Source organism: Hoplias malabaricus, chromosome 5 (assembly GCF_029633855.1).
Source record: "Hoplias malabaricus isolate fHopMal1 chromosome 5, fHopMal1.hap1, whole genome shotgun sequence".
In the NCBI taxonomy this organism is placed as follows: Eukaryota; Metazoa; Chordata; class Actinopteri; order Characiformes; family Erythrinidae; genus Hoplias; species Hoplias malabaricus.
Window position 1 is genome coordinate 55,559,389 of NC_089804.1, and position 21,420 is coordinate 55,580,808.

Genomic DNA, 21,420 nt, shown 5'->3' on the forward strand with positions numbered 1-21,420 from the left:
AGCGCGAGGGGGAGGTGCCGGGCTGTTGTGGCTGTGTATGGTTCTTTCACACGCTACTGAGGCTCCTGCTCGTTTTTACAGGAATATATATAAATATATATGTATATTAATGTTCCTAATAATTGCCACTGAATCCCTCATTATCAAGAAGCAAAGAGTGGCTGAATCTGTGAGGTCCTCCACAAGGTGGAGTGTTGCACAGAGGCTTTTCTTAGCAGCTGTAATACACATGAAAAACTTACTACAGCATATGCAGAACTTAAACAGACACTTCTGTGAGCACAGGTTATTTTATTACGGTACTAAGACCATATTCTACACTGATAACACTGTCTTATGGATGTGAGCCAATATAAGATATTTATTAATTAATTTATTGTCTGTAATCACTATTCCAGCACATCACCGGTGTTAAATCAACACTATTAGTGTTACCACTGAGTGTTAAATTATTACACTAACAGTGTTGATTTAACACTGGTGAATCTGTATGCTGTGAGTTCAGGGTCACGGTGCGACAGAAGCAAGGCAGGAACACACACTGGAAAGGGGCGCCAGTCCTTTGCAAGGCTAATAAAATACATTTGCTACATGAAATAACATTCTACTTATTTCTCAGAAAGCTCAAACCCCGGAGGGTATTCAGTGTATATTTTCAGCCAACTCTAAAGTCACCAAAATGCCTTTGAGATTAAAATGATTCTTCTTATATTCCATTAAGTGTCCGTGACCCAGAACACATGCTAAAGCCACACCAGCAAAGCTCACTGTTCACTTTATATACGCATTTATATCATGGATAAATGGCATTTAATGACAATGTTATTGAATTGTCTGACGGTGTCATGGTGAGGGAACAGTTAAGTTGTTAAATTGTGTTACGCTCCTTTAGCTCAAGTTCCTTTAGTTCCATTTATTCCAAGATCCAATATAAATCACATTTGTAACTTCTAAGTTTGCAGTGTAAGATTTATTTTATTTAAATTGTAATTGATACAGAGTGGACCACTCTTCTACAAGAAAACACTTCAAAAATTTTAGCAGCGACAAACAAGCAAATGGGTCAAAGTCATTTTTCTTGTCCCTACGGCTCAGGGCCCTGTTTCCCAAAAATACTTTTAGTGTTAAGATCATCTTAACAGGGAGCGAGAGTTCAGTGTGATGCTCAACTCTACCACTTACCACGGTGGCGCAGTCACACAGCTCCAGGGATCTGGAGGTTGTGGGTTCGATTCCTGCAGGTGACTGTCTGTGAGGAGTGTGGTGTGTTCTCCCTGTGTCTGCGTGGGTTTCCTCCGGGTGACTGTCTGTGAGGAGTGTGGTGTGTTCTCCCTGTGTCTGCGTGGGTTTCCTCCGGGTGACTGTCTGTGAGGAGTGTGGTGTGTTCTCCCTGTGTCTGCGTGGGTTTCCTCCGGGTGACTGTCTGTGAGGAGTGTGGTGTGTTCTCTCTGTGTCTGCGTGGGTTTCCTCCGGGTGACTGTCTGTGAGGAGTGTGGTGTGTTCTCTCTGTGTCTGTGTGGGTTTCCTCCGGGTGACTGTCTGTGAGGAGTGTGGTGTGTTCTCTCTGTGTCTGCGTGGGTTTCCTCCGGGTGCTCCGGTTTCCTCCCACAGTCCAAAAACACACGTTGGTAGGTGGATTGGTGACTCAAAAGTGTCCATAGGTGTGAGTGAATGTGTGTGTGTGTGTGTTGCCCTGTGAAGGACTGGCGCCCCCTCCAGGGTGTATTCCCGCCTTGCGCCCAATGATTCCAGGTAGGCTATGGACCCACCGTGACCTTGAATTGAATAAGGGTTACAGATAATGAATGAATTTTAAAACCATCCCTCTTCAGAATAGGTCTCTAATGCCAGGTTTTAACACTCTGCACTATATATTTATTTAAGTGACTTCAAACAGCAGCTCTGGCAGAATCATCAGGTTTTGTTGTAATAGTCTGTAATAGCTGCTTAACTGTCCATCAATCAATTTAGCTTATAGTGGCCATTTCCCCTTTCATGTGCCCTTGTGATTTTTTGACCCTGTGCACAATAACCTGTGTATATGTAGCCTACCCACCCACACCCAGTCAGTTCGTTCTGATTTGTAAAAATCAATAGACATGAGACGAAATGAGCCATTCTTATTTTATGCTGCATCTTATGTAGTGTGCAGAGACTTTAGAATTGTCACTCGCCTTAATCTCCAATCACAGCGCTGGACACGCTGACCAATGTAAAGTGTGCAAAATAAACACAATGAGGAAAGAGAACGGAGCGAAAACAGCTAAAAACCAGAGTTTCTGCTCCTCGCTCCTCACTGCTGTGCGCTCGGGGTCGGGGTGAACAGCGAGCGGCTCATTATCATTTAAAGGAACAGGAGCTAAAAGCGGACGTTCTGAACAGGGGCTGTTTACACAGGGGGAGAACACTGCTGTGTCAACTTGAGGTGTTTTGAACAAAGCATTAAGACCCAGAACTGTGTTCCCTTGTGGAAAAAGAAGAGAATATGTCCACGTTAAAGAGAAAAGTGAAAACAAGTCGTTAGATGTGTGATATTGACCCATACATTTGTTCCTTCATAGTAAAGGATACAAGGATGTACACACTTTAAAGAAAACTGTCAAACATTGTAGTGATCTATATGCAGGAGTTTGTAGTTGAAAATGTAACGCTGCTTTAACCCTATATAGCCCTGCTTTAACCCTATATAGCCCTGCTTTAACCTTATATAACCCAGCTTTAACCCTATATAGCCCTGCTTTAACCCTATATAGCCCTGCTTTAACCCTATATAGCCCTGCTTTAACCTTATATAGCCCTGATTTAACCCTATATAGCCCTGCCTTAACCCTATATAGCCCTGCTTTAACCCTATATAGCCCTGCTTTAACCCTATATAACCCAGCTTTAACCCTATATAACCCAGCTTTAACCCTATATAGCCCTGCTTTAACCCTATATAGCCCTGCTTTAACCCTATATAACCCAGCTTTAACCCTATATAGCCCTGCTTTAACCCTATATAGCCCAGCTTTAACCCTATATAGCCCTGCTTTAACCCTATATAACCCTGCTTTAACCCTATATAGCCCTGCTTTAACCCTATATAGCCCTGCTTTAACCCTATATAACCCTGCTTTAACCCTATATAGCCCTGCTTTATCCCTATATAACCCTGTTTAACCCTATATAACCCTGCTTTAACCCTATATAGCCCTGCATTAACCCTATATAACCCAGCTTTAACCCTATATAACCCTGCTTATTTAGCTGTAGCTGATCACATGGAATCAAACAGGAAATGTGACAACTACGATGTCTAATGTTTCTAAATGAATACAAATGAAACAGATCTAAGAGAGTGCTGTCATGGCTGAACTCACTTGTGTTCAATGATAAACACCAGTGCCTACGCAGAGGGAAACTAAGTAAACTGGTATGTTTTTATCTAAGAAGACTCATGTCTGAGAGATCTACGTTAGGAAACGTCACTGCATAATGACAACAACGCAAGAACATTTGTGTATTCCGATATATTCTTTTTCAGTGCCTCAGTCTTTATACACGAACCCAAAACATAAGATGCTCTTAAAGGTACACCATGTTCATACTCAGCAATCACCATATACCACTTACTCTTATATACTACAGTCAACATTTATAGTATATTCCTATAAAGAAAGCTTACATTATGAAAGTGCTACTTATCTTAACAGTATAGGTGTTAAAAGGTAATCTAGATTTACTGCTACATTGTTATTGTAATTACAGTATTTATGCTCGGACCTCTAATTATTTACAGTTTATATAACAAGAGGTCTGAATTATTTATAAATGATTTGTCTTACCACTGAATACAATATGAATAAACATCCGTATGCACTGCAATTCACAGTAAAGGAAAAGAAACACTAATTATCTATACCACTCAAATAGACATTTTGCATTTATGTTCTCATTGGCCACTGGTATTTCAAAATGAAAAAAAAAAAGACCAGGCTGGACCAGGACCCTGGAGCTGTATAGCAGTGCCACCACTTCCCAGCTGGAAATAAAAGTGATGTTGTATACTCAGGTACCCTACTGGTTAGAGAAGTGGGCTTGGGTCCAAATGGTCACTGGTTCAAATCACTTGGAGTGAATTAAATGTCTCCTCCCTCAACATCCACAACATCCCTTTAAGCAGGTCTGCCTTCTACACTGTGTTTGTGGTTGTTTGCTCACTGCAATGCATGGGTTAAATGTGGACGCATGGCTTTGTTGCGCGTTGTGCCATGACAGTAAAAGCAGGATTAGACTACATTCGGCTGTGAGAGCATTAGTGAGGTCAGGTAGTGAAAAGTCCTGTGTCTGAAAAGCCAATCCAACTCCATCACCCCAGAGAATGTAATTATTTCACAAACCAATGTCTGGGGGGGCTTTATATCCCACTAGCCAGAGCTTGGTGATCTTCAGCTCATGTTCAGTTGCTTTAGAGTGTCCCCTTAGACTGGCAGATGATTACACAAGCTGTGTGTGCAAGGATGAATGGACGTGAATCACGTTTCTTAATTTTAAAATCTCCTATGAAATGGGACGACACTTCAAGAGCCTGATATGATTTCAGAACGCAAAATGAAGCTCTTCAGATGTGCTCTGCTGTCAGTCCTCAGTTATATCAGAGCTTCTGGATGTTTACATTTTAAATTTAGGGCATCATGCCTTCAAAAGCATTCCGCAGTCATATTATTCACCACTTGTAAAACTCTGTGAACAGAAGATAAGAAGAATGCTGCTTATTCAGTGTCTTTTTGTTCTAAACTTCCAGTTCCACCTTAAATTTTAAAGTAGCCACAGGAGCTCAAATGTAACTGCTTCACCATTTAAGGTGCAACTGCCACCGTCTGGCGGCTGATTCACAAGGCATTCATAGCCCTGTGTCTGAAGTGTGCGCCTGAAAAATCTCAATGTTATATCTTAAGTAGTATACAGCCCTCTTCCTCTCACCTCTCTTTCCCAAGAATTAACTGAGCACCCAGACATTGGGTGAATCCCATTTCACCCTTTAGCCCTACCTCTGTTTGGCCTAGGGGTGAAATGGGATTCACCCAATGTTTGAGTCCACAATCTGTGCACCTTTAATAGCCTAGTTCACTGATTATAAGGGGTGTCTAGAAATGGCATACAACAGTAAATCAAGTACATTCAATGCTTCACTTTTGTCCCGTGTAGTTGAAGGCAGCGGAGTGATGGCAGTCAGTGCGGGGAGTCTTCACACAGCATTCAGAGAAAACTGTTGTCACTGGACACGTAGGAGAAGCCGCTGAAGGCGTTGGAACTGCTGGTGGCCAAGCTTGGGTTCAGCTCTGGAGTGCGGCCCACTGAGTTGGGCACCATTTCTCTGGTGAACTCTGGGTCAATGTGCTGTAGGTCAGCTGGACCTCTCTGGGGACATGAAGAAATACGGTCAACAGTGATACAGACTGGACACTCTGAATGCATTAAAAATGTTCACAACTTGGGTTTGTAAGATGCACTTGTAGATACCTACAAATCGTAACAGTCTTTAAGGCTAAGCGCCAGCTCTATTAAAGTGTCAAACAAATAAATACAGTGGTTGAGTTCCTAACTTGTGTTTATTGATAGTCAGAAAACATGTTATTTCTTACTAATTGAAGGAATAAGGTTTAAAAGACCGTTGGTCCCCCCCCCCCCCCAACGGTGTTGGGAAACTCTAATAGGCGTCTTGCCTGTGACGTAGATGGTGGACAACAACTCTAGAAGCTGCACTTAATTTAATGCAGAATGAGGAAAAAAGTGTGTTGTTTTTGGCTGCAATCATTCAATGTACAGTGGGACATCTGTGAACAAATGGCCCAAAGATCCCAAAATATCCAGAAAATGGACTAAATTTGTCCACTTTAAACGGGCACTTTGGAAAGGACCCTCCGCTCACTCCGTTATCTGTAGCTCATTTCACTGGCGCTTTTCCAACAATATGGGCATGTAAGGACACCAACGAAAGGTGTTCAAGAGCCTCTGTAACATGGAGGTAAACAGGGTAAGGACACTCACTTCGCCTGTTTTAGTTGGTGTTAGTTAACGTTAGCTTGACTCGCTAAACTCGGTGGCTCAGATTATACTCGGCTACGTAGCTGCATTACGGAGGTTTATAGTGTCGGATGAATTCGAGTTCGACTTCGATCACATTTACAAGAATAACGGTACCTCTACATTTGAGTTTAGCTTATTGCTAGGCTATTGTCATGAATAATGTTGGTTATTTAGCTAGATACCGTCATAACAGTCAGTCATAACGGTGTTTTACCGCGGCGTTGTTCAGCTGTTGTCCACCAGTGACGTCACGGTCGCGTTCAAGAATTTCCGTAGCGAGCTCGGGTTTTTCCGTCAATTTAATAAAATTGTCAGTTTTAAAGCAAATTAAGCTGCTATTTTCATTTTAATTCATACTTATAATTTAATTCATAATTTGACATTATTGTAGTTACTGACAGATATGAGTTTGACCAACTTTTACTCCACTGGGAGAGTTTCACACAAGATTTCCATGTGAATTTGAAAGCATTCAGCCTTGAGATCCTTAGTGACACCAGATACTGATGTTGGAAGTTTATTTCTGGATCACTGACACCAGTTTAGCTCATCCCAAAGGCAGTGGACCATCACCCCATGGAAAATTGTAATTAAATGTAATCAGTTAACATCTGGTAACTGTTGTTCATCTTCAAAAACAAGGACCTGATTGACTCAAGCAGGTAGAAAACGTGTCTAGGATCTGACCTACCACGTTGGGGTTGTATGGTGGAGTGATGCGCTTGTGGTAGAGGTCATCCCAGTTAATGGGGCTGAAGAACACATGGTTTTTAACCTCCAGCTGCAAATCAACACAATGCATTAAATTAATTAATACATCTGGAAAAAGGCACAGTAAGACAAAAGACAGTTAGCAGTTTTATATAACTGTGTTACACATTTATTTTAATTTGACACAGTCACACTGTATTTCCTCTCTCTGGCGCCCAAGATCACGTGTAGGGGGACATCCACTCTCCAGTCAATGGCAACAGGAGAGGGCAGAGTCCGTCTCCAGAGCACTGATTGGAAACCCCTGTGACTGTGAGTATATAAAGGTCTCAGTAAACTTTTGTGCGTAGTATTGCCACTACGTTTTGTGTTCTTACTAAGCGTTCTTTGTATTTTGTTCCCAACGTGTATCGACCTTTCGCTTTTCATTCTTTGACTATTCTTCTGTCTCGCCCGTGCTCACCGTTCACTTGTTCATTGGATTACTGTTTTTTTATTGTTTATTTATGCTCTCTTTCACAACCCTGTTTGTATGCATAGTGTTTTTGATATTAAACACCAGTAGCACTCTGCAATTGGGAGGTTAAGTCGCTCCCACAAAGCCCCAGAATCTTTGGGTCCTGAGTTTGATCTTTAGCACGGACCACCGTCTGGTGCGCTGGTTTCCCCCACACTCCAATAAACACATTGATAGATGGGCTGTGTGAAACTGTCCCCAAGTGAGAATGAGTGAGTGACTGGATGAGAGTTTGAGTGGATGCTGTGGTTCAGCAGGTAGTGTCGCAGTCACACAGCTCCAGGGACCTGGAGGTTGTGGGTTTGATTCCCGCTCCGGGTGACAGTCTGTGAGGTGTGTGGTGTGTTCTCTCTGTGTCTGTGTGGGTTTCCTCCGGGTGACTGTCTGTGAGGAGTGTGGTGTGTTCTCCCTGTGTCTGCGTGGGTTTCCTCCGGGTGATTGTCTGTGAGGAGTGTGGTGTGTTCTCCCTGTGTCTGCGTGGGTTTCCTGCAGGTGACTGTCTGTGAGGAGTGTGGTGTGTTCTCCCTTTGTCTGCGTGGGTTTCCTCCGGGTGACTCTCTGTGAGGAGTGTGGTGTGTTCTCCCTGTGTCTGCGTGGGTTTCCTCCGGGTGATTGTCTGTGAGGAGTGTGGTGTGTTCTCCCTGTGTCTGCGTGGGTTTCCTCCAGGTGACTGTCTGTGAGGAGTGTGGTGTGTTCTCCCTGTGTCTGCGTGGGTTTCCTCCGGGTGACTGTCTGTGAGGAGTGTGGTGTGTTCTCCCTGTGTCTGCGTGGGTTTCCTGCAGGTGACTGTCTGTGAGGAGTGTGGTGTGTTCTCCCTGTGTCTGCGTGGGTTTCCTCCGGGTGACTGTCTGTGAGGAGTGTGGTGTGTTCTCCCTGTGTCTGCGTGGGTTTCCTCCGGGTGACTGTCTGTGAGGAGTGTGGTGTGTTCTCCCTGTGTCTGCGTGGGTTTCCTCCGGGTGACTGTCTGTGAGGAGTGTGGTGTGTTCTCCCTGTGTCTGCGTGGGTTTCCTCCGGGTGACTGTCTGTGAGGAGTGTGGTGTGTTCTCTCTGTGTCTGCGTGGGTTTCCTCCGGGTGACTGTCTGTGAGGAGTGTGGTGTGTTCTCTCTGTGTCTGCGTGGGTTTCCTCCAGGTGCTTCGGTCTCCTCCCACGCTCCAAAAACACACATTGGAGACTCAAAAGTGTCCGTAAATGTGAGTGTGTGTGTGTGAATGTGTGAGTGGGTGTGTGTCACCCTGTGAAGGACTGGCGCCCCCTCCAGGTGTGTTCCTGCCTTGCGCCCAATGATTCTGGGTAGGTTCCGAACCCACCCTGACCCCGAACTGGATAAGCGCTTACAGATAATAAATAAATGGTAGTTTGTGGACTAAAACAGACCTCTCTGGTTACACTGCAAGGAAAATATCTTACACATTTTGAAGTTAGAAAAACTATTCAAACGTGTGTGACCACAGAATAACTCCAATATACCAACCAGGATACACATTTCTGTCAGTACAATACTGAGCTTGAAAAGATAGGTTTGACTCACAAAGTCGGCGATGGCCCCTAGTCTACGGTGCTGGTCTTTCTGCAAAAGTCCTTGCAGAAGGTGACACACGGCATCAGACTTCCCAGGAGGCAACTGCAGCGGCTTGTACAATATCGCATCATACATCTCTGCTACATCTCGACAGTAGAATGGGGGCTGTATGTGTCATTCAGACAATACGATATAATTTATTATGATACATTACATGAATGTTTACTGAATACGATTAGTTTTACTTTATGAGCTGGGGTGATGTCATTTTAACCACAGGATTTCAGTGATGTTTATAATGGCTTCACATATTAAGAAATTGGCAGATGAGTGTATAATATGTATATATTTCTAGCATGGAACACTTATATCTGCACATATGATGTACTACATGATGTAAAACCTAGGTACAATCATTACTAGAACTCACTAAGCTGAAGAGCATTTCAAAAAGCACAGCTCCCAGGCACCACCAGTCCACAGTGCGGTCATACGGCTCTTTCCGAAGCACCTCTGGGGCCAGGTACTAAAATCAAACACAGAAAACCCATGAGAGAGTAGAAGGTTGATCTCAGTAACGTCTCAGTTTATTTTCTTGCTCTGCTCACCTCAGGCGTCCCACAGAATGTGGAGGTGGTGGCTTCTGGTTCCAGTCCTTCCTTACACAAACCGAAATCAGTCAGAACCACGTGACCCTGCAACAGACCGAGACGTTTAGGATGTAAAAAAAAAAAAAGCAATCGTATTTTTTTGCATTCCAATGTTTAGAGTAAAAGTAAAAATGTAGTAGTAAAGGTAGCAGTCAAAAGGTGAACAGGTCTCTTACCTGAGCGTCTAACAGAATGTTTTCTGGTTTCAAATCCCTGTGATAGACACATTAAAGAGCAGAGGGAAGAGGAAGGTAGATCAGAGGAGAAATGAATGAGATAATTTGGGTTGTCCATATTGATATATCATTTACATGATGGCTTTTAAAAATGTAGATGCACCAAACAAGCGGGACCAAACATGTAAACACAAGTTAGGGAGAGTAAGGGAAAGCTAGAGCAGTAAAATAAAAAGAACAAGAACAAAAACTAAATAGAAAAATGATAATAACTAATAATAAATAACTGACAGGCACTGGTCTTAGGATTCCATGTCTGCTTTTCGCGGATGATATGGCCTTGTTGGCTTCATCGAGCCGGGACCTGTTTGCAGCCGAGTGTGAAGCGGTAGGGATGAGGATCAGCACCTCCAAGTCCGAGTCCATGGTACTCAGTCGGAAAAGGGTGGACTGCTCTCTCCAGGTTGGAAGTGAGATCCTGCCTCAAGTGGAGGAGTTTAAATACCTCGGGGTCTTGTTCACGAGTGAGGGAAAGATGGAGTGGGAGATTGACAGGCGGATCGGTGCAGCGTCAGCAGTAATGCGGGCTCGGTACCGGTCCGTTGTGGGGAAGAGAGAGCTGAGCAGAAAAGCAAAGCTCTCGATTTACCGTTCGATCTACGTCCCAACCCTCACCTATGGTCACGAGCTTTGAGTAGTGACCGAAAGAACGAGATCGCTGGTACAAGCGGCTGAAATGAGTTTTCTCCGCAGGGCGTCTGGACTCTCCCTTAGAGACAGGGTTAGGAGCTCGGACGTCCGGGAGAGACTCGGAGTGGAGCCTCCTCCACGTCGAGAGGAGCCAGTTGAGGTGGTTCGGGCGTCTGGTTCGAATGCCTCCTGGACGCCTTCCTGGTGAGGTGTTCCGGGCATGTCCAACGGGGAGGAGGCCCCGGGGCAGACCAAGAACACACTGGAGAGACTACATGTCTCAACTGGCCTGGGAATGCCTCGGTATACCCCCGGAGGAGCTGGAGGCGGGGGCTGGGGAGAGAGAGGTCTGGGTTTCTTTGCTCCGACTGCTTCCCCTGCGACCCAGACCCGGATAAGCGGTGGATAATGGATGGATGGATGGATGCCATGCTCTTTTGACACATTCAGATTGTTTTGAATGTTGTACATCACACAGTGATCAAAAACAGCCAAAAGACTAGCTGTTCCCCAATGTTACTTTAGTAGAGAAATGGTGATGGTAGCTTTGCACAAAGTGTAATGCTCAGGCTGGAAAAGCACACTTCAGTCGCCGTAAGCACTGCTCCACAGACAAAGGACAGCACTTCACAGAGATTGAATAGGTGCTCAGTGAAATCCCTCCTTAGTAAAATATCAACTTTAAGATAACTGATTAAAAACTAGTCTAAACAGACACAGGTGTATCGAACAGGAACTTTCAAAGTTTTCAAGATACTTTCCTGGATATAATTTATACAGGTACTGGAAATAATAAAGAACACATGGCCTTTGCAAAAGCTCTGGTGCATTATAAAATGATATGTTTATATCAGCAAACAAATAGATTTTAGGTTCTGTAACTTCTTCATCCTGATCAAGGTTGTGGTGGGTTCGGAGCCCACCCAGATTCACTGGGCACAAGGCAAGAACACACCCGGGACATGACACCAGTCCATCACAGGGCACCACACACTCACCCATTTACTCACAAACTCACACACAGGACAATGTCACAGAGCCAATCCACCTACCAACATGTCTTCTGGATTGTGAAAGATAACCGGAGCACTCGGAGGAAACCCACACTGACGCAGGGAGAACACACCACACTCCTCACAGACAGTCACCCGGAGGAAACCCACACTGACGCAGGGAGAACACACCACACTCCTCACAGACAGTCACCCGGAGGAAACCCACACAGACACAGAGAGAACACACCACACTCCTCACAGACAGTCACCCGGAGGAAACCCACGCAGACGCAGGGAGAACACACCACACTCCTCACAGACAGTCATCCGGAGGAAACCCATGCAGACATAGAGAGAACACACCACACTCCTCACAGACAGTCACCTGGAGGAAACCCACTCAGACACAGGGAGAACACACCACACTCCTCACAGACAGTCACCCGGAGGAAACCCACGCAGACACAGGGAGAACACACCACACTCCTCACAGACAGTCACCCGGAGGAAACCCACGCAGACACAGGGAGAACACACCACACTCCTCACAGACAGTCACCCGGAGGAAACCCACTCAGACACAGGGAGAACACACCACACTCCTCACAGACAGTCACCCGGAGGAAACCCACGCAGACACAGGGAGAACACACCACACTCCTCACAGACAGTCACCCGGAGGAAACCCACGCAGACACAGGGAGAACACACCACACTCCTCACAGACAGTCACCCGGAGGAAACCCACGCAGACACAGGGAGAACACACCACACTCCTCACAGACAGTCACCCGGAGGAAACCCACGCAGACACAGGGAGAACACACCACACTCCTCACAGACAGTCACCCGGAGGAAACCCATGCAGACACAGGGAGGAAACCCACTCAGACACAGGGAGAACACACCACACTCCTCACAGACAGTCACCTGGAACGGGACTCGAACCCACAACCTCCAGGTCCCTGGAGCTGTGTGCCTTATAAATATTTTCACTTAGATATTCAACTGAGACAGATGGACAGACAAAGAGAGACAGCTAAATAGTCTGATACATTCATAGACCGATAGATAGATGTGGGAAATTAGTGTGATTATCAGGGTTTGTATATCTAGAGACAAGTCACTGAAAAAAAAATAATCTAAATTAATATTCAATTAATTTATAATTCATTAATATGTTAAATGTCAAAGGGTAATGGAGTATTACGGAGTAAGCATCAAAGCCCTAGACATTAATCCTAAAACAAAGTGTGTATTATCAGACATGTATCCCACTTTCCGACCTGTAAATAATGTTGAGGGAGTGCAGGTAGCCGATGGCACTGGCCACCTCAGCCGTGTAGAAACGAGCTCGAGGCTCTGAGAAACATCGCTCTCTCTGGAGATGGAAGAACAACTGAAACCAAAAGAAAAGTATTCATGTTATCTGCATTATATCTGAACTTTGTTTCCACAGGGAAATATATGCTATCACACGACCACCTAAGGTCAAACATGTCCACCGATAAGTACACACATGCAACATGACCAGAGCCCAGATTTTGCACCTCACACACTCACCTCTCCTCCGTTGACGTAGTCGAGAACAAAATAAAGCTTCTCTGTGGTCTGGAATGAGTAATGGAGGCCTACCAAGAACGGGTGCTTCAGACTCTTCAGAAGGACATTCCTCTCCGCCATTATATTCTTTTGCTGGAATTGACAAAACATCTAGCGCTGTCACAAAGTATTTACTAAACTCAATACCTTAATTATCCAACGTCACTGTTACAAATCAACACTCTTAAAGCACCAAAAGCATGCTGTTTTTTGTCTAATTTTACCCAGTGTTAATTTCAGCTGCTGATTTTGCTTGTTTTAGTTTTTTTTTGGCTAAAATGTTTATTTATTTGAGTCACATATTAGTCTTAATTATTGCTACTTTACTCCAATTTTAGAGAATGAAAACTAAATATTTTATTAATTCATTATCTGTAAGCGTTTATCCAGTTCAGGGTCGTGGTGGGTCCAGAGGCTACTTGGATTCATTGGGTGCAAGGCGGGAATACACCCTGGAGGGGGCGCCAGTCCTTCACAGGGCAACACACAAATTCACTCACACCTATGGACACTTTTGAGTCACCAATCGTTCTACCAACGTGTGTTTTTGGAGCGTGGGAGGAAACCGGAGCACCCGGAGGAAACCCACCCAGACGCAGGGAGAACACAGCACACTCCTCACAGACAGTCACCAGGAGGAAACCCATGCAGACACAGGGAGAACACACCACACTCCTCACAGACAGTCACCCGGAGGAAACCCACACAGACACAGAGAGAACACAACACATTCCTCACAGACAATCACCCTCTAAAATACCTCTAAAACAGTAAAATCTTTAAAAACTAGATTAAAATGTTTAGGCGGCACTGCAGGTAGGTGTCACAGTCACACAGTTCCAGGGACCTGGAGGTTGTGGGTTTGAGTCCTGTTCCGGGTGACTGTCTGTGAGGAGTGTGGTGTGTTCTCCCTGTGTCTGCGTGGGTTTCCTCCGGGTGCTCCGGTTTCCTCCCACAGTCCAAAAACACACGTTGGTAGGTGGATTGGCGACTCAAAAGTGTCCGTAGGTGTGAGTGTGTGTGTGTGTGTTTCCCTGTGAAGGACTGGCGCCCCCTCCAGGGTGTATTCCCGCCTTGCGCCCAATGATTCCAGATAGTCTCTTGACCCACTGCGACCCTGAACTGGATAAGCGGTTACAAATAATGAATGAATGAATGAATATTATGAATACATAACAATATAATACAGACTTTTAAAAAATTTCTTAATGTAATTTACCGAAAGACGTCTGATATAATCATTATTATATTGCGTTTTATTATACACTTTAAAACTCTGCCGACTTGCTACACTTGATAACTCCAATATTAATAGTCAGAGCTTTTGACAGAACAGCATTGTCCAACAGACACAAGGTAAACTCACACACAGCCTTCATTATGAAGGACGAGCAACAAAGGCACAGTGTGAAAAGAGCTGTGGAGAGATGCTGTGAGCATCTGTTCAAACAGAAGTCCTTTCTTCTGAATTTTGCTTATTTGAGACAATGGACTCATATGACTTACACGCTCCCAGTGCTTTACAAACAGGACACTTTTAACAGGAATCCAGCCCCTTTCACAAGCGGTGACATTGCAACACACAGAATGTGGAAGGAGCGCTGGTTTGTACACACAGACACATTAATCGAAGGGTTAAGGAGTAAGAGACTATAAATGATTGTCATGGTACAAAGGACAGAAACCAACAGATTAGATTAAGATCACTAATCACTGGAACAGCAACAAACGTGTCAGTGCTCAGTTTCCCTTCTGTAACTACCCCGATAAAAACCAAATACCAGAAAACAATGTGTGTACTAAGTTAAAACTGAAATAGTTATGGTGCAATGAAGCGCAATTTCCAAACTGAGGTTTTAAGTATAGCCTCCAATGTCTACAACAGTGTCTTAGCAAGATTTAAATCTCTGGGGAATTTGGCTTAGACCAATCAAAATCAACCAAACACAGTATTATGTACAAGACAAAAACCACAAATGAATGTTCTCTGTGCAAATACACAAATGATTGTTAATAATAATGACTATTTTGGTCAGAATACGTGATCGTGATTTTAAGGGGACACAGTTCGGTGAATCATACGAAATATAACAATAAAAAAAGGCATTCGCCAAAAGCAAGCGATACCTCCTTTTTCTTCAAGATGACTTTTTTCTGCAGAACTTTCACAGCATAAAATTTTCCATCTGCTTTGAGCTTGGCCAGGAGCACCTGCAAATTCATAATATCAAAAAAAAAACCAGCTGTAAACTGTAAATCTACCATATATTCTAAAGATAGCACAGTAAACAAAGTTCAGGCTTCCTATTAAGAAGTTAATCATTCCTTAAGCTGTATTACAAGCTTTCCACTGCACTCTTACTTTTCCAAATGTTCCTTTCCCAATCACAGTGAGAAAATCGAAATCAGTGGGTCTGGCACTGAAAAGTGGAAAAGATGTTAAAAATCATAACCTTGGCTATGAAACAAAACACACTTATTTATCTCCAAAGGTTTCTAGTTTACATTTAAAGAGCATTTGAGGTCATATTTCCATTTATAGCTTTATTCATAGCCAAGTTTTAAGCTACACACAAATCAATACGTTAATGTGGATTTTTAAAAATGAAAACGTACTGAGGATTGGCCGAAGCTCCCAGATTCACATCACTTTCCGTAGGGGATGGTGGCTGAAGGACAAAATATCAATGAGTTCATTTCCATCAAATAAAGGAACACAAGGTCAAGGCAATGACAAGGAAAAAGAGCAGATTTGCGAACGGCTGGAAACTATTCAACAAAAGGACCTACTTGGTTATAATGCGCCATGTTTCTGTTCCATTCCGCTGTTCCCCCGGTTCCCACAGGACGGCGAGGCTACATCAAAGCTGCATTTCAAAGGCAAATGGTCAACATATGATGACTGGACCACTATGAAAACTGTCGCTCTGCTGAGCATACAGGAAAACTGGATCTTCAGGTTTGAGGCATGAAACAAACATATGAAGGACACTGTAACACTAAAGTTCCCATCAGGTTTACAAAGCAAACACTGCCATGTAAAGGAATTCAGCAGTCTGCCTCTATTTACTGCTGCCCATTCAAGGAGACATGGTGGAAGCCAAACAAAAAAAAAACTAAATGTTATAGATAATTAACTCTATTCAATACCTTCTACAGACGCCTGGCTCTCTTAATATGCTGAATGTCACTCCTGGGGACTGAGAACTTACTCTGTCTATTTGAGTATACGTTAGACATTGTCTGATTGGTCTGATGTGAAAATATTCACTTAACATAAACCTGTTAACTGATTCATTTACAGTGGTGCGGATACAAGCCAGTGGTCAAACTCTGTCATTACTTTATATACATATGTTTCATTCATTCATTATCTGTAACCCTTATCCAGTTCAGGGTCGCGGTGGGTCCAGAGCCTACCTGGAATCACTGGGCACAAGGCGGGAACACACCCTGGAGTGGGTGCCAGTCCTTCTCAGGGCAACACACACACACACACACACATTCACTCACACCTACGAACAATTTTGAGTCGCCAATCCACCTACAAACGTATGTGTTTTTTTTTTTTGGACCGTCACCCGGAGGAAACCCACGCAGACACAGGGAGAACACACCACACTCCTCACAGACAGTCACCCGGAGGAAACCCACGCAGACACAGGGAGAACACACCACACTCCTCACAGACAGTCACCCGGAGGAAACCCACGCAGACACAGGGAGAACACACCACACTCCTCACAGACAGTCAGCCGGAGGAAAACCACACAGACACAGAGAGAACACACCACATTCCTCACATACAGTCACCCGGAGGAAACCCACGCAGACACAGAGAGAACACACCACACTCCTCACAGACAGTCACCCGGAGGAAACCCACGCAGACACAGGGAGAACACACCACACTCCTCACAGACAGTCAGCCGGAGGAAAACCACACAGACACAGAGAGAACACACCACATTCCTCACATACAGTCACCCGGAGGAAACCCACGCAGACACAGAGAGAACACACCACACTCCTCACAGACAGTCACCCGGAGGAAACCCATGCAGACACAGAGAGAACACACTACACTCCTCACAGACAGTCACCCGGAGCGGGACTCAAACCCACAACCTCCAGGTCCCTGGAGCTGTGTGACTGCGACACCTACCTGCTGCGCCACCGTGCCGACCCTATATATATATGTACTTTCCCCACACTGAATGTGTTGTTGTTGTTTTGACGACCTGTTATATGCACCTCAGGGTCAGATTATTAATTTAATAACAAATTAGCAGGAGTGGACAATGCAGCAAGAATATATCCTGCCACGTGAAGACATTTCCACATTAAACAATAGGCTTCTCTATTGTGAAAACACCCTGGGTGTGCCACATTTAAAAGCCACTATTAAAATAGGGTACAATGATTAGTATTCCACATTTATCGTTATTAATCATGACTATTACAATAAAGTCAAATTGCCCAACTCTACTCTTTAGGGTGACTTCCTGTGAGGGAATTCAGAAGTAAATGTCTGGTTCCTATCGTCTCAACTGTAAACAGTTCTTACTCAGTATTTCAGACATTTATAGAATAATACATTTCACCTCAGACCACTGTGAAACAGCAAACTAAGCATGTAATATAAATAAATAGATGAAAATCTAAGTTTATATTTCATATAGCATTATAATATAATACCTTCCTGGAGGACGACATCTGCTTCCTATCACCACCACTGTAAATTTACTCTCACTCTGTTAAATTCATTCTTTCATTCATTATCTGTAACCGCTTATCCAAGTCAGGGTCACGGTGGGTCCAGAGCCTACCTGGAATCATTGGGCGCAAGGCAGGAATATACCCTGGAGGGGTTCACAGGGCAACACACACACACACTCACACCTACGGACACTTTGGAGTCGCCAATCCACCTACCAACGTGTGTTTTTGGACTGTGGGAGCAAACCGGAGCACTCGGAGGAAACCCACGCAGACACAGAGAGAACACACCACACTCCTCACAGACAGTCACCCGGAGGAAACCCACGCAGACACAGAGAGAACACACCACACTCCTCACAGACAGTCACCCGGAGGAAACCCACACAGACACAGAGAGAACACACCACACTCCTCACAGACAGTCACCCGGAGGAAACCCACACAGACACAGGAAGAAAAACACCACATTCCTCACAGACAGTCACCCGGAGGAAACCCACGCAGACACAGGGAGAACACACCACACTCCTCACAGACAGTCACCCGGAGCAGGAATCGAACCCACAACCTCCAGGTCCTGGAGCTATGTGACTGCGACACTACCTGCTGCGCCACCGTGCCGCCCTCACTCGGTTAAATGTCTCTGCTATTTTGCACATGACGCCAATCCAAAACTGTCATGTAAACAGTAGGAAATTTCCTTTAAAGGTGCACAAGGTGATTTTCCGGGAGTGTCTGTTTGTTACTTTAGTTCACCTACCAAATCGTCAGAGGTTGCGCATCCCAAATCTTTAGCATTTGACTTTATTCAAAAAGATTCACAGCGAAACGTGAATTTTAGAGCATGCAAGTTCGGGCCGAATAAATTTTGACCGCAAAGTTTAGCGTCTAATTCAACTTTGCGTCTCTGCGTCTCTAACAAACGGTGCTGTTACTCTCTGTTTGTGACCTCTGACTCGTTCTGTCTCTGCTTTGTCTGAGCAAAAATGGAGGAAGCTCTGTTACAGAACTGGAGATACTATACAACCCTTTTGTGCGGATCACAACACAACGTTGTAAAAGTGAAAGCAGAGCAACTCAAAACTCTTCACTGAGAACTCCTCATTTTCTTCACTGGAGGATGGTTTACAGCGATGATTCCAGCGCATTCCCAGCCACACCCATTTAATCATGCGAAGCTAAATGCAAAAACCCAGTGTGAGAGTGGCTGTAGTGAAGGTAACCTCCTGTGGCCAAGTGGGTGAACCACAAAATCAGAGAAAGCCATTCTGATGTGGAGTGCTGTTATTCAGACAGGTTTCCTCAGACACAGAACGCACTTGTAATTGTGATGTCATTGCTACAATAACTACAGTCATGTTCTGTAAATGTTTACAGTGAGTTTCACAAGTTAGAGAAATTATATAAAATTTGCCTAATGCACCTTTAAACATTCAGGACATTTAGAGTAGGACACCTCTTTCTTATCGTTACCACTGTAAAACAAAACGTTTTTTCTTTTTGCATTTGGAGTGGGCGCCAGACCACACACACACACACGCAAACACACACACACATTCACACCTACGAACAATTTTGAGTCGCCAATCCACCTACAAACGTATGTGTTTTTTTTTTTTGGACCGTGGGAGGAAACCGGAGCACCCGGAGGAAACCCACGCAGACACAGGGAGAACACACCAAACTCCTCACAGACAGTCACTAGGAGGAAACCCACGCAGACACAGGGAGAACACACCACACTCCTCACAGACAGTCACCCGGAGGAAACCCACACAGACAGAGGGAGAACACACCACACTCCTCGCAGACAGTCACCCGGAGGAAACCCACGCAGACACAGGGAGAACACACCACACTCCTCGCAGACAGTCACCCGGAGGAAACCCACACAGACACAGAGAGAACACACCACACTCCTCACATACAGTCACCAGGAGGAAACCCACGCAGACACAGGGAGAACACACCACACTCCTCACAGACAGTCACCAGGAGGAAACCCACACAGACACAGGGAGAACACACCACAATCCTCACAGACAGTCACCCGGAGGAATTACCATTTTGCATTAACTCACTGTGAATAACTGTATATTAATAATTTAAATTTCTGGAAAAGAGCTGGACGTCTGGTTCCTATCACCATTATAGTCTACAGTCCTCCCTCAGTAAGGCTTTGCAGGTGTGATCTATTTGCCATTAAACTACAGTGAACATCGTTGTGTATTAACAGTTTACGCATGCAGAACTTTTGATAAACTGGAGGAACTCTCCTTTATTGATTCAAAATGTGCCAGTTATTCCAGCTCACCAAGCAGCGGTGCTACAGATACGTGCAGGGAAGTGGTAAACAGGGCTAATGTAAGTATAAACGTGCCTTCAGCAGTCCATCGGAACTACAGGCGGAGGGAGATAAGTGCAGCAAAGCGGTGAACTGTAAACAAGACCTGACTGAGCTGTTTTTTCTCTTCTGTGCTCGAATTACACACGCTTTTGGATAAAGAACTACAATACAGAAAATTCGTATTAGCTTATAACTCGAATACAACTCTCAGTTGTGTGTTTAAACGAGAGAAAGAGCGATTAAAGAGAGGCTTTACCTGAGTGTTTGTCAGAGATGGTTCAGCTCCAGCCCTGCGCTGAGTGAATGATCAACTAAAGAGAGGGAGACTGAGAAACTGGGCTGGGGCTTTAGCGTGTGTTTTTAGTGCTTTGTGGGGACGCATTGGGGCTGGGCTGATATTACTAACGAGAGCTGTGTAAAAGTCCAGTCCAACAAGGGCGTTATTAGTCAACACTTAAAAGAAACTTTTACTTCAATAAATGAGGATTTGAGTAAAAGGAATGGTGCAGTTACAAGGACCCAGTGCACGTTTCATTGATTCAATAAAAGAAACCCTCGTGTAAAGGTATTTCTTCAGCAAAATGAGTAGTTAGTGCTAAAGTTATTGTTATTTTAGAGACATGAGAACTGTGTTAGGAGTTAATAGTGCAGTGAGGTTAAAAGCAGAACTACTTTCAGTAAAATGACTTGGGTGTTAAAGAATGAAAACTTAAAAGCAGTTCTATTAAGTGAAACATGGGATGAATGTTTCTTTACTTAAAAAGACTTGTCATTTAAGAGAAATTTAGACTTAAGCAGAAATATACTTGAAAACCAAGGACCTAAAATATAGTTAGGGCAGCTTCTAAGTGGAATTTGTATTCAAAGTATTGCTACTTGTGAAAGTAGGTGGAAGGTCAAGGTACTGTACCGAATACTGGACAAGTATCTGCTCAAAAATGGTGATTTACAATAAAAGCAGATCCTATTAAAAACACAGTTGTATGCAAAAGATTGGATATTTCAATTTGTTCATTAAGGGCGGCACGGTGGTGCAGCAGGTAGGTGTCGCAGTCACACAGCTCCAGGGACCTGGAGGTTGTGGGTTCGATTCCCACTCCGGGTGACTGTCTGTGAGGAGTGTGGTGTGTTCTCCCTGTGTCTGCGTGGGTTTCCTCCGGGTGACTGTCTGTGAGGAGTGTGGTGTGTTTTCTCTGTGTCTCCCTGTGTTTGAGTGGGTTTCCTCCGGGTGACTGTCTGTGTGGTGTGTTCTCCCTGTGTCTGCGTGGGTTTCCTCCGGGTGACTGTCTGTGAGGAGTGTGGTGTGTTTTCTCTGTGTCTCCCTGTGTTTGAGTGGGTTTCCTCCGGGTGACTGTCTGTGTGGTGTGTTCTCCCTGTGTCTGCGTGGGTTTCCTCCGGGTGACTGTCTGTGAGGAGT

General features: G+C 44.4%; 1 protein-coding gene across 1 annotated transcript; it reads right to left on the bottom strand.

Annotated features, from left to right (window-relative positions):
- Positions 1 to 1,681: 1,681 nt before the first annotated feature.
- Positions 1,682 to 20,381, bottom strand: sgk2a (serum/glucocorticoid regulated kinase 2a). The gene is made up of 13 exons (XM_066670378.1): positions 20,260 to 20,381; positions 15,725 to 15,801; positions 15,551 to 15,603; positions 15,297 to 15,354; positions 15,062 to 15,145; positions 12,896 to 13,027; positions 12,619 to 12,731; positions 9,648 to 9,684; positions 9,430 to 9,516; positions 9,252 to 9,347; positions 8,831 to 8,986; positions 6,764 to 6,853; positions 1,682 to 5,403 (listed from the first exon to the last, which is right to left on the bottom strand). Exons 2-13 carry the CDS (start codon positions 15,740 to 15,742, stop codon positions 5,242 to 5,244), a joined length of 1,086 nt encoding a protein of 361 aa, XP_066526475.1. The 5' UTR covers positions 15,743 to 15,801; positions 20,260 to 20,381; the 3' UTR covers positions 1,682 to 5,241.
- Positions 20,382 to 21,420: the final 1,039 nt, after the last annotated feature.